At 43.9% G+C, this 16,310-nt stretch overlaps 2 protein-coding genes across 3 annotated transcripts; both read right to left on the bottom strand.

The window, feature by feature from the left end:
• Positions 1–1,694: 1,694 nt before the first annotated feature.
• Positions 1,695–4,258, bottom strand: CENPS (centromere protein S). The gene is made up of 5 exons (XM_054394939.1): positions 4,217–4,258; positions 3,807–3,930; positions 3,455–3,488; positions 2,791–2,857; positions 1,695–1,850 (listed from the first exon to the last, which is right to left on the bottom strand). The coding sequence occupies exons 1-5, from the start codon at positions 4,256–4,258 to the stop codon at positions 1,695–1,697; spliced, it is 423 nt and encodes a 140-aa protein (XP_054250914.1).
• Positions 4,259–5,456: 1,198 nt separating this feature from the next.
• PGD (phosphogluconate dehydrogenase) lies at positions 5,457–15,444 on the bottom strand. Of its 2 annotated transcripts, XM_054394937.1 has the most exons (12): positions 15,370–15,444; positions 14,760–14,939; positions 14,555–14,620; positions 13,382–13,500; positions 11,974–12,043; positions 11,473–11,607; positions 10,940–11,129; positions 8,353–8,483; positions 7,714–7,847; positions 7,282–7,381; positions 6,055–6,177; positions 5,457–5,729 (listed from the first exon to the last, which is right to left on the bottom strand). In XM_054394937.1, the coding sequence occupies exons 1-12, from the start codon at positions 15,412–15,414 to the stop codon at positions 5,610–5,612; spliced, it is 1,413 nt and encodes a 470-aa protein (XP_054250912.1). In that variant the 5' UTR covers positions 15,415–15,444; the 3' UTR covers positions 5,457–5,609. The 2 variants fall into 2 exon arrangements, with proteins under 2 accessions (XP_054250912.1, XP_054250913.1); XM_054394938.1 differs by lacking the exon at positions 14,555–14,620.
• Between the last annotated feature and the right edge of the window lie 866 nt (positions 15,445–16,310).

Genomic DNA, 16,310 nt, shown 5'->3' on the forward strand with positions numbered 1-16,310 from the left:
ATCACCACTCTCTCCATTAGAAACCAGTTTTTCAGTGCTGCTCAAAGCTGCCATGCTTTCGCTTTTTTTAAGCTCAGCTTGCTCAGCTTGGCAATGGAAATTCTCCTCAAGCTGTACAAGAGGCAAAACCCTTCCTATGGCTTTTCCACATCTACTTGACAATCCGGTGTTAGGCATAACTAATGCCCTGACTCCCAGGCCAATGCTGAGATGGAGTCAGAGAGACCATGCTGATCATTCTTGTAGGAAGGCAACAATGGTCCTTAGAGCACCAGGAAAAAGCTGCTCCATCTCCCAGGGGGCCACTAAAGTAAATAAAGGCTCCTGAACCTCAAGAAAGCAGGTAATGTATGGTGGTATAAAAAAAACCCAAACAAAAAGCTAAACACTGGTATGCCAAGAAGACATTTTCTGTTTGTTGCCTGTATTAATCAGTAGAAGACTTCTAAAAGAGACCTCATCCCTGGAAGTAGAACAGTTTAGGACAGGGGAAAGGGAGGATTTAAGGGCCATCAAGGGCACTCTCCTGAATAGACCAGAGACACTTGTGCCATTTCTGTTTTATTCTGCACTGCAGCACTTGATTTTACTTGATCAATATGGGATAGTTACAGCCTAAAAAAGGCATTTTTTCCCTATGCACTACTGCTTGATAGCTCAGATAAAGAGCAAGAATAAAATAGAGCACATATAAGGAGTCCAGAGCATTACTCTTACTTTACTGTGTCATGTTTAGCTGAGTGATTAGCCCAGGAAGTGCACTCTCAAGAAAAGGGTTTTAAAAAAAGAAGCAAGGCTACACCCAGAAGTTCTCAAGGGCAATCAAAACTACTCTGTCATCTGGTACCTTCTTTATCTTTGGGTAGTATTTAAGGTATGAACCTTACTAAAATGAGAACTCAATGATTCTAAACTCAGGCTTGGGAAACTGCCCCAAGCTATATTCTTCAAGAAAGAAAACAAAGGCTTCAAGAAAGAGGTTGTCTCATGAATCAGGGGCTGAGCAAAAACCAGTGTTCAAGTCTTCCCTCTCTTCCTGTATATTTGAGACTGTCTTTGGCAAGCAGGTTCTTGCTTGACAGTCTGCCCACACAGGAGCTTCAGCAGCCTTCTCATGTCACTTGGCTAAGACCTCAAGTCTTTACACTGACTTTTGGTGACCCAGCAGAGGGCAATGGTGACATTTCTGACCACGGTGTTACTACAGTAAAATCAGAAACTGAATGAAAGATTGTACACCAGCAGTGTCACAGGTGAAAGATGATACAAAACATGTTTTAATTGTCAAAAGTCACAGCTATGGCTATTAAAACTAAAATATTCTAAATACCCAAGCAAAAATAGAAGCAAGGAGGAAATCAAATTATTGAAGAAACTCAGTGGCAGCATGGAGGGAGTTGCACATGCTGAGGTATTATGATTAGAGAGCCATTTCTAGTTCCTGTTCTGCTTTAAACAATTTATTTAAAGTATTTTCTTTTTAACAAGAGACCTTTTGTAAGCAATTAAGGCATTTTGGCTTGACTGGATTCTGACAGACCTTTCATTTTTATACCAAAACAATCCACCTAGCCATATTCACCTGAAAACCTAAAGACCATAACTGTTGCTAACCTGTAAGAAGAATCTCCCAAGGGAGCTTTGGTCGCTCTAGGATAGTAGCAGAAAACAGCCAGAGACATTTGAAAGGTGAATCATGCCATGTTGGAATCTTCACTTTCAGTCACAGCTGCTGCTTGTTCCTCAGAGGTTCTCCTTCCTTTACCTGCACTGGACTTCTTTCTCTTCTTTTCCTTTTGTTCCATGGTACTTGCTGCAAGCTCTTCACTCTTCTGGGTGATATACTTTAGCTGAGAACAATAAACTAATCAGGAACTTCATTTAGTCACAAGAAATTAAAGAGAAACATTTAGAAGAAATTAACAGAGCGAATTCTTATTGCCAAAAAAGCAACAGATGGCAAAAAAAGGCTGAAAAACATCAAGTAGATTTAATTCTTGCATGAAGCCCTCAGTCTAAGATGGACATTCTCAAATACTGAAATGCCCTGACAAGAGCAGGCTCTATAAATGTGTTACCTCCAGCAGCATTAGCACTTACCTGGAGTTGTAGTCTGCTAAGATACAAACTAAGCACAGAAACATTGCAAGGTTCCTCTCACCCCTTTGAGGAAGGAACACAACATTCAGCTCCAACATTTATTGTGCCTTCTTTAGGCAAGTTCATATTTCATATCAAATCACAGAGAGAAGGAAAAAAATCCCTCACTTTAGTATTGAAAGCGTTATTCTCCAAGGAAGCATCTCCAGTTATGTTGTAACAGATGAGTGAATTTCAGTCTACTGAACATGCTACAGATGAGCACAAGAGAATACATGGGCAATCATCCCTGTATTAATGTTAGGACAGTCAGCACTGTGAGCTAGACTGAAGCTATTCCTGACCTTAGGCTAAAAGAAAGGAAATTATTTACTTCCAGGACTGACAATGCTGTAATGCACGTTTGCTGCTCTTTTGTACTTGGAACCTCAGCAGCCCTGTTGCAAACAGAACATTGCTGCTGCAGTTGCAATCTGATCTGTATTCCCATAGTGAGGCAGAGAAAAAGTAAGAAAAAAACATTAAAAATCACTGCTTTGTGCCCATCCATCATGAAGTCAGGGAAACTGCTTAAGCAATGGTTGCTTAAGCAATGGTTGCTTCAGCATCTGTAGCCCTTATTCAAATGCTCTTAGGAATGAACCAATTGGTCCAAGAGTGTTGCAAAGCAGAAAATGCAGTCAAGCTCACCAGAGAGTTGCTCCGTCTAGCCAAAAGCTTCACGTCCTCTGTAGTGACTGTGCTCCGTTTTGCATGCCTGCATAACAGTGAAAAAGATCCCTCAAGGGGTTTGCCAGCACTGGTTTAAGAAGCCATATAGTTCAGAACACTGTAACTAAATGCACTTTATAGTGACCCAGTGAACTAAATTATAATACACAAAAAGTTACTTTACATGTTCATTTGTGTATTTAAAATTCCCACACCTCCTGTGTAAAAACAATTAGAATTTAGCAACCAGAAGTACCTCTGCTTCGTTCCCTCTTACTTGCCAATAGGGCACTGTACTAAGTTTTGACTTCTTAAAATATTCCCTTACCTGCTAGGAGCAAGCAGATGAAACACAGGCATGCTCCTAAGCACCTGTCACTCCCACACCATCCACTACTGCTGTGCATCAATGTATTCAGTAATTGCATACAGTCATTAATCTAAGCAATCACTTGCACCACATAAATGAACTTCCAAGATCAGGTGAGTATCTATTTCATAAATTCACCGTTATTATTTAATCAGCCAATAAAACTCTTTTAAATCTTGAGTTACAAGACGTATTTCAAAGATTATCTACATACTGGAGCTGAATTTATAAAACCCCAAAGCCTTTGTAACAATTGAGTATTCTGGTACCTACCTTGCAAACATTTCAAGGTCTTTTGCAAAGGTCTCTGGAGAAAACACAAAGATGCTAAGTTTGGTTAGGGAGAAATACACAACAGTTCTAGCTGGTACAAGGTGAAACTGCAAATGTTAGAAGTGGCTATAACTAACTCGTTACTACGTGCCACTCTAGTCTACAGACAGGTGGCCCACACGGTATTTCCACATAATTTAAATGCTTTTTTTTCTAGGTCTGAAAAACGGAATCACTATTTCTTGTACTTTTAAAGATGTAACGCAAGACACAGCACTGACACGTAGCTCCAGTGGTATTTTTTTAAAGCAGTTGCTCCTGAGTAACTGGATAATATTGCAAACTTCTGTACCACACTGCCTGAAGGTGATCTCTGAAATGGTTGCGATGGTTTGCTTGCTGAACTGTATGGCTTTGTCTTCTGCCACATCCTGACACAGGCAGCCGACCGTGTAGTGCACCGCAGCCTTCAGCCTCTGCAAGGATCCAAGGCAGAGATAGGTCAGTCCTCTGCACACTGACATCAATCACTCGTAAATTATCAACAGTTTAAAAGAAAGCAACAGAATGGAGCGCTTAAGGACCCCAACGCCCCCCCCTGCAGCACCGCTTCTGAGCTCCACACCCCCCGCCCCGGCCACGGCTCCATCTTGTCCCGGACGGGTCCTTCCCCGCAGGCGCTAGGGGCCAGCCAGTACACGGTAGGAGCGGGGCCGGGGCTGTGGGCCTGGACATGAGGCTGGGGAGCCAGCCCCGCCGTACCTGTGTGAGCAGGAACCGCTCCTCGCCGTCCGCCGCCTCCATGGCGAGCCCCGCCGCGGCCCGGCCCTCAGGCAGGTTTCCCGCCCAGCGCACGAGGCGGGGCTGAGCCTCCGCCATGTCGGAGCCCCCGCCCCGCCCGGCTTGAGGAAAGCGCCGCGGCCAGGGCCCTGCGCTGCCGCCTGGTGCTAGATATGGGGTGTTTGAAGATGCTCTTCTACCGGCGAGGCAAACAACTGTCCCGCACTGGGATGGTGTGCAGGCAGCGGTGTGCGGTATCCTGTGAGGCCGCTACCTTGGGCACAGTCCGGGTTTAGGCATAGAATCACAACGGTTGGAAAAGACCCAACCGCCGACCCCACAGCACCACTGCTCCTAAACCATGGCCTGAAGGGCCCTGTCCATACGTTTTGTGAATGCCTTCAGGGATGGTGACTCCACTACCTCCCTGGGCAGCCTCTTCCAATGCCTGACCACTCAGTAAATCAATTTTTCCCACTATCCAATCTATATCTCCCCCCCAGCCACTAGTAAGTTGGTAACTATGCAGAAATGGAGCAAAATGTAATTTAAAAATCAGTGCACAGCACAACCTTCAAGACGAGAGGTTTTGAGAAAAGCAAGAGGGTTGGGCAGGCAGATGAGATTACAGAAGTCCTGAAGGTGAATGGCAGTGACATTGCAGTAAGAGGATCTCAAATAGGGTCAATTTTGTGTGCTGCTGCAGGTGTTTTTTATTGTCCCATGGGAAGAGGAGATTCGGGGAAGAGAATGCAAAACAGCTAAACCAACAGTTTACATCAGAGCTTAAAACTGGGAACAGCCGAAGGGAGAAGGGCTGAGTGACAACACTCTCAGTCTTGACACCCTTGATCTGCATTCTGATCTCTCCCATTCTTCACCTTTTCATAGCAAACACAGAGCTCACAGTATGAAAGACTGCATGTAGGGGAACAGCCAGGATCTCATCTTTAAGAACGTGCCTGTTATGGCTAAAAAATGGCAACCAAAAGAAGGCCTTTACCTCCCTCGAATTTTCTCTCCACTTCAGCAGTTACTGAAATGCAGTCATCTCTATCTTGCTCCCTATGAGTTTATGCACTATAATACAATAAAAATAGTACCATTATAAAGTGTATTCCATTAAATACTGCACAAAGACATTTTTGCCAGTTTTTGCCAGCAGCAGTGGGAAGAAAACACCTCAATACAGTTATAAGTAAATTTATTTAACTTCCTTACATAATATATATAAATGCTGAGACATACGAAACATACCCACAAGTTATTACAAAAGTATCCACACACAAGTTCTAGCACAGTACAGTAAAAAGTGATGTTTTAGGAGGAAAATCTAAGATCTAGAGTGTCTTAGCTTCAAGAAGAACCATTTCTATTAGACATTGTAGGCAGAGGAGGACACATTTCCCCCATGGCCTGTCCAGTTGGTATGGATAAATACACCTGGCTTTGACAGCAGTTCGTATGTGTGTGCACCAAAGTAATCACGCTGAGCCTAGAGCAGGAACAGACACAACAGACATGAATATCACAGTCAGATGGGTAGTAATGTTGCACCTACTGATACTTAACAAACAGAAATACTAGAATCACAAAATTGCAGAATGTTATGGGTTGGAAGGGACCTCCAGAGATCATCTAGTCCAACCCCCCTGCCAAAGCAGGATCACCTAGGACAGATCACGTAGGAACACAGCCAGGCAGATTTGGAAAGTCTCCAGAGAAGGAGACTCCACAACCTTCCTGGGCAGCCTGCTCCAGGGCTCTGTCACCCTCACCATAAGGAAGTATCTGCTTGCTGCACTCTCTCAGACACCTACCTGAATCAGGTTAGCTGGCAATATTTCATGCCTGTACCCATCGTAAAAAGAAAGTGCTGTAGTGAAGCAGGGCATAGGGATGCCAATCTGTACTCCAGTACTGATCACACGTCGCCATGAGTCCTGAGAGAGGGGAAAAAGGAGCAGAGGAGAAGAAACAAATCAGTGCTTGCTCAAGAGGTATGTGCAGACATATGAACTACTGCAGTACAAGAGCATGTGCTGTTTCACCTCATACAAAATCCAGTGACCAAGTCAGAGCAAAAGCAGCAGGAGACTCCTGATTTTATATGAACAAGGCTGATCCAAAATAATGGCAAGTAAGACAGAGTTAACAGGACAGTAAACGCAGACACATACTTCACAAGCAATCAAACCACAGCCTCAAGCAAGGATGCTGTTCTTTCACAGCAACATAACCAGTGCATCCCCAAAGCATGAACATGGTGGGGAACATCCTAAGCAAACACTGAGGCACTTTCAAGACTTCTAATCAAGCCCAGCACAAAGCCCACCCAAGGGCATAAGAGGTCAGCACCATACTTCAAACAGACACATGGATAATCCTCACCTCAACTGTACATCTGAATTAGTAACCTGCATGGAATGGCTTCAGTTAAAAGAATTATTAATGATAACAGAAGACTTCTTTGTTGGTCAGATCATCTGGTTTTAGTTCTGCCTGTCAACTCCATCCAAATCAGGGCACTGTTTGGACAGACCCAGGTCTAATGAAGGGCAGGTCTGGGACACTGTCATTTTGGGGCTGCTACAAACAATAGCAATAGCACAGAGCTGTGTATTCTGCACAGCTGAAACCCCAGTGCACAGTGGGCACAAGATACAGGGCAGTGTTGGGAGTGCTCACACAGGCTAGACATTTTTTCCATGATGTTGTGTTGCTTCTGAACTGCTAGATTTGTGCCTAGGGCTCTTTTGTAATAGTAAAATGGAAACCTTAATTTTCTAATAGTAGCTTGGCTAGACGATGAATTCCTACACCCATACATTATGTGTGTCCAGACATACAAGCACTGTCCCAAAGAGCTTAAGGATTGTTTACAGATCTTTGGGATTAAGGATGCTGTAAAGTAGGTTTCAAGGATGTTCTCTACCTTTTCATTTTTCAGTCTAAAGACACTTCTGAAGGCAACAACCAGGAAAGAAGCTGAAAAAGTCCAGACTGCAAACTACTGCTTTTATGCTCTTCCTTCCTTGGAAACTCACCTGACAGTCTTCAATGGCTGTCTTGAAGAAATCATTCAACAGCAAGTTCTGGAGCTCAGGGTTTTGATCAAAAGCATCTTTGATTTTCCCCAGGAACACACTAGACAGAACACATGTAAATCAGGAATGAAATTTCACAGCTTTCAAAGGCCCAGAATCCAAACTTACAATGCCAAAATCTGACTCATCCAAACTCAGATTCCAAACTCTGAGAAAGACGCAAACAAAACAAAGACCAAAGAAAACCTGGAGTGGCTACACTACTAGAAAACTGGCTTCATCTGGTAACCTTTGGTGCCTCTCAGTATCTCATCAGCAGCTCAACTCCATGAATTTTCCAAGAATCTTTGGACTTGTCAGTCTAGCACAGCATAAACCAAATTGCCTGCTCCTCTCCCCTCAGCACCTAAATTACCTCTTCACCTTAATTACCTTCTGATGATGCAGCCTCCCCTCCACATCAGTGCAATGCCACCATAATTCAGTGTCCAGCCAAATTCTTTTGCAGCTTGTCTCAGCAGCATGAAGCCTTGAGTGTATGAGATGATTTTGGAAGCATATAGAGCCTAAAAAAAAAAAAAAATGTAATAAATTCACAGTCCAGATGAAGTCCCACAAAGCTGAATGAGAAACTTCACAGTCTACATGTTGTTTAGTTCACATCACACCAGGGCTGAGTACAGCAGCCACATTCCAGCCACATTTTGAGAAGCAAAATATCCTAATTGGTCTCAACAGAGAGAGATCAAGAGCTATTACCCCATTATAAACACAGCAGTGTGGAAGGGTGAAAAAGTAAGCTCCTATGCATGAATTATAATCTCTGCACCCCAGTCAAGTGTCACTGATCATTGTGGCTTAGACTTGAATTCCTTCAGGATCATTCTTTGGCCAGGTAATGAATGGGTCACACTGTGCTCTGTGGACACCACTACACAAAGAGTTAGCTGAAAGCAAGAACCAATAGTCAGGAAGTGTAAACCCACAAACTCCTCAGCACAGTTTACGACATCCAGAACCTGCTTTGATATACAGCTCTCCTACAGCCCTCTGGCAAGCACAATGACTCACCTTGCGGATGTCCTCCAGGAAGGCCTTCTTGTTCCCACTGAACTGAGTCATTTTGGGCCCATCCAGCAGCTTACTGGCCTGTACTCTCTCATCCTTGAGGGAAGACAGGCAGCGTGCAAACACAGCTTCACCTTGAAGTATGGGTAGGAAAGGGCGGATAGTTAGGAAGTTCAGCATGACAGTTAGGGCTGAGATACTTGTGGCAATGAGCCACCAACAGTGCAAAGGTCAGTTGGGAGGAGAGGTGTACAAATTAATTACATCAGAAACAGCACTGAGGAACCAAACTCAGCACTGGGCAAATAGTGACTGGTCCAGCTTTCAAATGATTAAGAAAGAAAAAGCCACAAGTCATCTGCATGAAAATTTATCCTCAGGAACCTCCATCAGCTCCCAAAGATTGACTTTAAAATCTTTTTCTGTCTATGAAAGACAGAAAGTGTTGCACTGCGGTCTAGGGCCAGGCAAGGCTGAAGATATCACTGATAATTTTATCATGCTCTGAAGATAAACTGCTGTTGCATAAATGCCAACTCACATTAACTAGGTGTGCTTTAAAACACATGCATGTAAAATAAGAGCAGTTAGAATCAAGAGTCAATAAGCAAGTTAGAGGAAATCAGTTATACAAACCTGGTAGGCCCCTAGCACTGGTATTCAGAAACCCACAAGAAAGTTTTATAACATCACTGAGCAGGTTACTAAATGTCATTCAGCAGGGATAAGGAGTTAGCCAAGCTCCTAAAGAGAAAGCCTGGATGCCAATCTCTTGAACTGACTCAGTTAATTCCTAATTATGCTGGTTTAAGTTGTACTTATTTGCAACTGAAGACAGTATTCTTAAATGGGTCTGACAGAAGGAGAGCAATCAAGTTTATTGTAGTCTTCACACTGCTCTTCTTCCACCTTTAAAGTGAGTCATGAGTTACCGAGTAATAATAGCAGCAATAACAACCAACAAAACCCACAAACAATCAAATGAAAAAAGTCAAAATCAAGACCCCAACCCAAACAAAAAAAAAAGAATGAGTAATGTTTTCAGAAGATTGTGGATCCTCCCTGCTGCAGGATTAACAGAGCGTATCAAAATCAGAACTGGCTCCTTTCCGTTTCTGTACAAACTTCCTTCTGCCATGGGGAGAAGTTCAGGGGGAAACCAGGAAAAGGCAGGAGCAACATGACTCTGCTTTTACAAGTCTGCAAGTCATGCTCATGCAGCAAAACTACATGCACAGCTACCGCCCTGAGAACAGCCACGTTTGCACAAGGCCTATTGCACAGTTCCCTATCAACTCATTGTTACCTAACAATGCTCCCTAGCACTGCTCAGGACTAATCAGGGATTGTCTCCTCTACCCCTGGTCTTTGCAAGGACCCCAAACAGGAGCATATTAACAGCACAAGAGAGAGACACTGTTTCAAGCCTGGAACTGAAAGACTATAGCTGCAGTAGAACACTAAAGTCATTAACAAAACATGGTTTGTAAAAATCTCTTTGGAATGCAGCCCAGTGTCTCCAGCAGCTAGAACTGCACTCTCCTCTAGTGATAGTTTTCCTTACCTTCTAATACAACAGGGCTTGACCAGCCAAGGCAGAGGAGAAAGAGGTAGACAAAGTATGAAGATTAAAGTCCATCTGAGAGCAAACAATCTGTTGAGTCATCTTACTTACTCAATGGAAAATCTACACTAGACCTATGATGAGAGAGCAGTCTCAGTGTGTTGCAGGTGTATTACAGCCCGTGTCCTAAGTCCATTCAGAAGCCAGGGTAGGGTAGGTAACAAGACTGTTAGGTGAGTAGGTAAATTAGGGATAAATTAGGTAAATTAGGGACATAATTTGAAGCAATTACTAAATACATTTCCATCATCTTAGTTTGGCTTTGGATCAGCAGCTTTGTTAGCCACAAAACACAAACCAGCAGCAGCCCAAAGTGTATAACGAAACATCACAATCAGCTGTTGTGGTGGAAAAACAGCAGCCACCATCACAGGGCAGCAGCCTGCCACTGCCCTCAAAAACGTGTCTGTGCTCCTCAACCCAGAACACAGACTCTTTAGTTACTCTGATGCTGAGTTAGCTGAGTTATGCTGAAAACACAGAAACAGAAGACTTGGGTAAGCATCTGAAAAATAATTCTCCGGCCTTCAAAAGGCTATGTACTTAATGGAGCAGTGGTCAAGCAGCAAGGTTTTGAGGGTGTCCTGCCCCCATCTTCTTTTCTTTTTTAAACATTTTTAAGGCTGTGATGGGATTTAGAGTAGCAGATAAGGTGGATGATTACTGAAAGGAATGTTGCATCAATCCAGTGTGACATGTCTAGCATAGCACGTACATTCTTCTGTCACCAAATCCAGCACTGTGAGGATACTCCAGAAAAAGGCATGGTAACAGGATTAACCACATTGAGAAACAAGGTGAAAACAAGCTCTCAAGGACAGAAAGACTGCATCAGTTGCACCTAGAAGAGGCTCTTTGGTGAGCCAAGCCCCAGTGTGGGCTCATTCCTGAGATTACCTATTAGCATCTCATCACTATGACATGGGACACACAGGAAAGACAAAGCCAGGTCAAAGGACCAGTTACCTATGAGTGTGACAGGGACTCCATATTCCAGGGCAGAAATGGCTGTCCACTTTCCTGTGCCTTTTTGTCCTGCACTGTCCTTAATCTTTGGGAGAAGGTACTTGCCATCACTGTCTTTGAACTTGAGAATGTTGGCTGTGATTTCAATCAGGAAAGAGTCCAGCTCAGTCTTATTCCATTCCTGAAACACCTGCAAGAGGATAAAAAAGTGTATACACACCTATGTATTATTACACACACCCAGATTTACTACCTATCTACTACATAGATATACACATACTGATTGGCTGATACATGTATACAGATACACAGCTGTATACACACAGAAAGGGGTCATGCTATCTCACAGGAAAGCTAGTTCACATCTCTGCACAAGAAGGGTCTTCCTGGGAGAAATCAGCTGTAGAATGGGAGAGTTTGGACAGCTTCTACATTCAGGTGCATGTGAGTGCTGCTCCCTACCTCGCTAGAAACTCAGGAATATCAGGCACTGCCCTTGGCTCAAGAAACCAAGACATGAAACTAGAGATCACCTTTGACATCTCATCATGCTGCATGCCCAGCACATCTTTCATCAGGTGATAGGCCTCACAGATCAGCTGCATGTCTCCATATTCAATCCCATTGTGTACCATCTTCACAAAGTGTCCAGCACCCTCATCTCCCACCTGTCAGGGAACATCAAAAAATGCCATCAGCCACAGTGCTGTCACCATTTCCAGTGTTGAGTTACCTCCCTGTGACTTCCTTCTGCTTGAGGAAAGGAAGGAAGCCCAGTGCTAACTGAAAACACTGTGAGTCACAGATCCAGTTAGTACCCCCAGCACACAACTCAGTCATATAATTTTGTCTTCTCATTCTGTGAAGTGAGTTGGCAGAGATGGCAGATTTGAGTTAAAAGCATTCAGCCAGAAAAATCAACCCACCAACACCACCGGTTTTATTAAGGACAAAACAGGCATGAGCTTCAGCAACCAAACTACCTAAGCATGAATTTAACCACAAGTAAAGCTCAGTATCAAATAAATACTTACCCAGTCACAACAAGGTTCCCCACATCCCACTTTAGCAGCAATGCTTTGAAATATGGTCTTAATGTGGGGCCTGTGGGGAGAAATAACATGCCTCAGAAGATTGGCAGAGGACACAAACACCACAAATAAAGAATAAAAATCCATTGGTATGGTGCATCCTTCTCTAACCTACTAAAAGGCATCCTGGGATGAGGGCATGCTGCGGGCTGATAGCCCCACCACACAGCAATGGCAAACAAAAGGGCTGTTTCGCCCAGAACTAGAAATGGGGACAAAACATGTCAGCACTGTGCAGACAAATTTAATGTACTAAAGGAGCCCAAATGTTACCTTCTCCATTTTAGAAATGGGGAAATAGAGGCAGGTTAGCATAGAAGCTCACATTCAGAGAGGACCAGTGGCAGAGCTGAAATAAAATGTCGTTCTGATTTATAGCCACAAGAAGAATCCAGCATGATCTGGAGGAGAGGGAAGGAGGGAAGAAACTCCATGAATGCAAGTCAGGATATAATTATCTGCATTATTGTGGTAATTAGGAGCTTCTGTCATTGCCAGACTGCCCAAGTGTAGTAAATTGCTTTGCCAACAGGATAGCTTTACAGACTGCCAAGTTTGGAGCAACATAAAGCAACCACTGGGAAAGGAGCATGGGTGGCCCATGGGCTAGAGATGCTGTGAAAGAAGGTGGGGGACGAAGTTCAGGTAAAGGATGGCACATAGAAGCTGTCTTTACTGAGCTGTGTATAGCAAAACCATGATCAGACAGCAGGTTACTGCTGTATTGTTTCTGGCTTTGTGCCACCAAATCTGAACAGGCTGATACTGGTATGAAATGCTAACACAAAGGGACAGGAATTTAAAAGATCCTAAAGCTCAGATAAAGCCCAGACACACCTTTTCTTTTGTACAGGAGTACAAAACAGCATGACAGCACTGTCAGAAACTTGCAAAAAAATAATGTATTCAGTACAAAGAAGTACTGAAACTTCCTTTTGGGATCTGTGTCCTTGCAGGGATGTTTGCTGCTGCCTGTGTCACGGTTAACAGCTTACCAAGTGTGTATGGACCCTAAAGAAAAAGTCATAATCAAGAAATAGTATTTTTTCAAAACGTAAGCAAAAACCCTTTCTCTCTTGGCACACATTTCTCCCTTCAGATTTCTGTAGGTACAACTTTTGGCAGTGAATTTCCTAAAGAAAAACCTGCCTTTGTTTTGCCTGCCATGGAAACTCATCACTGCTCCAGGACCCCACTAAGTTGAGAAATCTTGAGCCTTGAGGAAGTGAGATGGCAACATATTTTGTTCTCTCCACACCCACGCTCTCCCTCCTTCCCCCTCTCAGCTCTCATTGTGAATAGAAGATTGTTGTAGAGCATTCTGAAAAAGAATAGACTAACTCATGCTTACCAGGCTTCTTTGGCTCCTCCTGGCATGAGTGAGGGACCGTATCTGGCACCCTCCTCTCCCCCGCTAACACCACTTCCGACAAACAAGATGCCCTTTTCCTGCAGTTCCTTACAACGCCTCTGGAACAAAGAGCAGAGCAGCATTACTGAATTTCTTTTAATGCCAGAACCTTACAAACGGGTTAGCAATTCAGACCCGAAATCAGCTTTTCAATTGTACTTTGGATATGACTCAGAGAAACCTTCTTCATACACCAAAGTGAATGTTAGGAAACTTCCTGTTGCTTTGACATGGATCCTTGCAAAAGAGATGTGCTGAGAAAACAAAGCCTTTATAAGCACTGGAGAGAAAAGAGTGGCACTGAGGCTGGAAAAGGCTCAGCATTAAGTGTCAGGTGATGCATGCTGTGTGCAAAGATGTGGGGGAGGCAGATTAGACCCAAGGTGGAGTTGCTGGGTTCATTGCAGAGTGAAGGTGCAAGCATGGACAACTATAAGCGAAACTAATGCTGAGTGGGAGAGCAGAACAGACTGAGATCCCTAAGGGATCTTGAGTATCAATCCTCATCTAGTACCTGTTTTTCACTATGGCATAGCCACTTCACTTACCCAAGATCAGGATGCTGAAGCAGACAGACTAATACCAGTACCCCTTCTAAGATTCAGAAGTACTAATTTGAATGCAGTATTTTCATGCAAGCATCCCAGATATGCTAACAGTTACAGCCTGCTCAGAAGCAGGCTTTCTTTTTTTCTTTTTTCCAAACCAAACAAGTACTCCACTGTTTCCACTACCGAAACAGCCAAACCAGCAGTTCTGTCTTATTTTCCTGTGGTCATGTAGGATTGGGAGATAATCAATCTATACGTGTTCTCAGATAGTCAAATCTCCCTGAAAACTCTTTTAAGATTGTAACAGATGTTTTTCTAAAGGCATTCAGTCTTCAGAAGTTGCCAATAAAAATATTCTTTCATTGTCTGGGCAACTTTTTCAAATACGTATTTACAAAACAATCCTTAACTACTGTAAAAATTGCTTTTTGATAGGCTGCATGATTTAGGTTTGCAGACATAACTCAGCTTAGCCTTCCCTGAGCAGAGGGGAGATGGATGATGAGAAGGGAAGGAATCTTGTGTATTTAATTCATCCACTCAAGGTAGAAATGAGGCTTACTGTGGTATCTCTGTACTCAGAATTCCCACCATCAATTATGATGTCTCCAGTCTCCAACAACGGCACCTATAAAAAAAGAAAAAAATCAGTGTTTTTTTTACTTCATGCACTCAAAACCTTACTAACAACAAATGATTGAGATCATCCAGAGGAAACTTCTGCAAATACAGCAGGAAGTCACAGGCAGAAAGAATGTTTGCCTCACCAATTTATTGATGAAATCATCCACTGCACTTCCAGCCTTCACCAGCAAGATAATGCGTCGGGGCTTCTTTAACTTAGAGACCATCTCTTCCAGGCTGTGAGCACCTATCACTTTGGTTCCCTTGGCCTCATTGGCCAGAAAGTCATCCACTTTGGAAACTGTCCTGTTAAAAGCACAAACCTGGGCAGAAGGAGCATGAAAGCGTGTTAATAAAAGCTGCCAACAGGACAGTTAGTTTAGCTCAAACTACAAATTACATAAGCAAGGTTCAACATCACATGCTCTGCCACTTCCACCTTCCCTAAAGACACAGTGCAGCATGTCTTTGCAAGTGCCTTCAGAACCTGTGCTTAATGGCCAAGCCAAAGCAAACTTCAGGGAAAAATGGTGCGTAACTAACACATCAGGTGGCTAGCTGAGTACAGGCATGCACTGCACTTCTCTGGCAACAGGACAAAGGGCAGCCTAGATTATAACTAAAAGGAGAAAACAGCACTCATTAGACCATCAGAAGGAAACAAAGAAACCAAGACAACACCCAGAAAACGATCAGCTCCCATCCCAAGTGCTACTGAGTCAACCATTTTGAACAATATTTTCCTTCACTTACCACAAAGCCATGGTCATTCATATTCAAAATAAGGTTTTGCCCCATCACAGCCAGTCCAATCAAAGCAATGTCGGCTCTGGAATGTGGAAGAGCAAAAATGCCAGGTAAGTTGCTTAGCAGTGAACTTGCACTAGCACCATGCCCTCTGTCAGGCAGTTCTGACCCAGCCAGCTGCTAGGCTAGCCCACCCTTTTTGACGAAACACTGCTGCACACAGTCTGGATTGATTCTGTAGGACACTACAGCAAGAGATCTTTGTGGCTCCCATTCAGTCCAGCTGACAAGAGTGGAGACCAACATACAGCATGTTTTGAGTCACACAGACTTTCTCCCAACTACACAAGTAAATGGTAAGAAAAGTAAGCTAGGCAACACACTGCTCCAGGAAGCAAGGGGGGAAGAGTGGCTCTGATCTGTCACTGATGAATCCAGCTCCATCACAGCTCCATATTTACAGATGCTGTACCACATCTGAACACCACAGCGTGGTTTTTTTTTTTTTTTTGCTTCTGCAACACAAACCGCCTCAGATTGGGGGTGAGCAAAGGAAAAGAGGAAAGCAAGATGCTCTGCTCGGGGCTGCCTAATTCGGCTTGTGAGGGGCGTGCACGCAAAAATCCAACCTGACTACCTCTGTTCCTCGGGCCAAAACCAAGCTTCCTGCTTCATAGCCATGACTCCGAAGCTGATTACTCCTGGATTTTGACAATAAACTTCTGAGCCAAATTCTCCTCATTGGTCCCTCAGCCACCGCACAACCTCCAATGGCGATAAATCAACTCGAGGGCCTCATACCCTCTCCTTCCTTCCCCCTCCTGTCACAACGCGGAACCGGACATAGAGGAAAGCGGGGACCACACGGCATCACCCGCTTCCCCAACACCAGCCTCCGCAGACAGCAGCGGCCGCAGGCTCCCGCTTCCTACTCGTCCGCCGGGACC

The sequence above is a fragment of the Indicator indicator genome, chromosome 32, assembly GCF_027791375.1.
Source record: "Indicator indicator isolate 239-I01 chromosome 32, UM_Iind_1.1, whole genome shotgun sequence".
Taxonomy (NCBI): Eukaryota; Metazoa; Chordata; class Aves; order Piciformes; family Indicatoridae; genus Indicator; species Indicator indicator.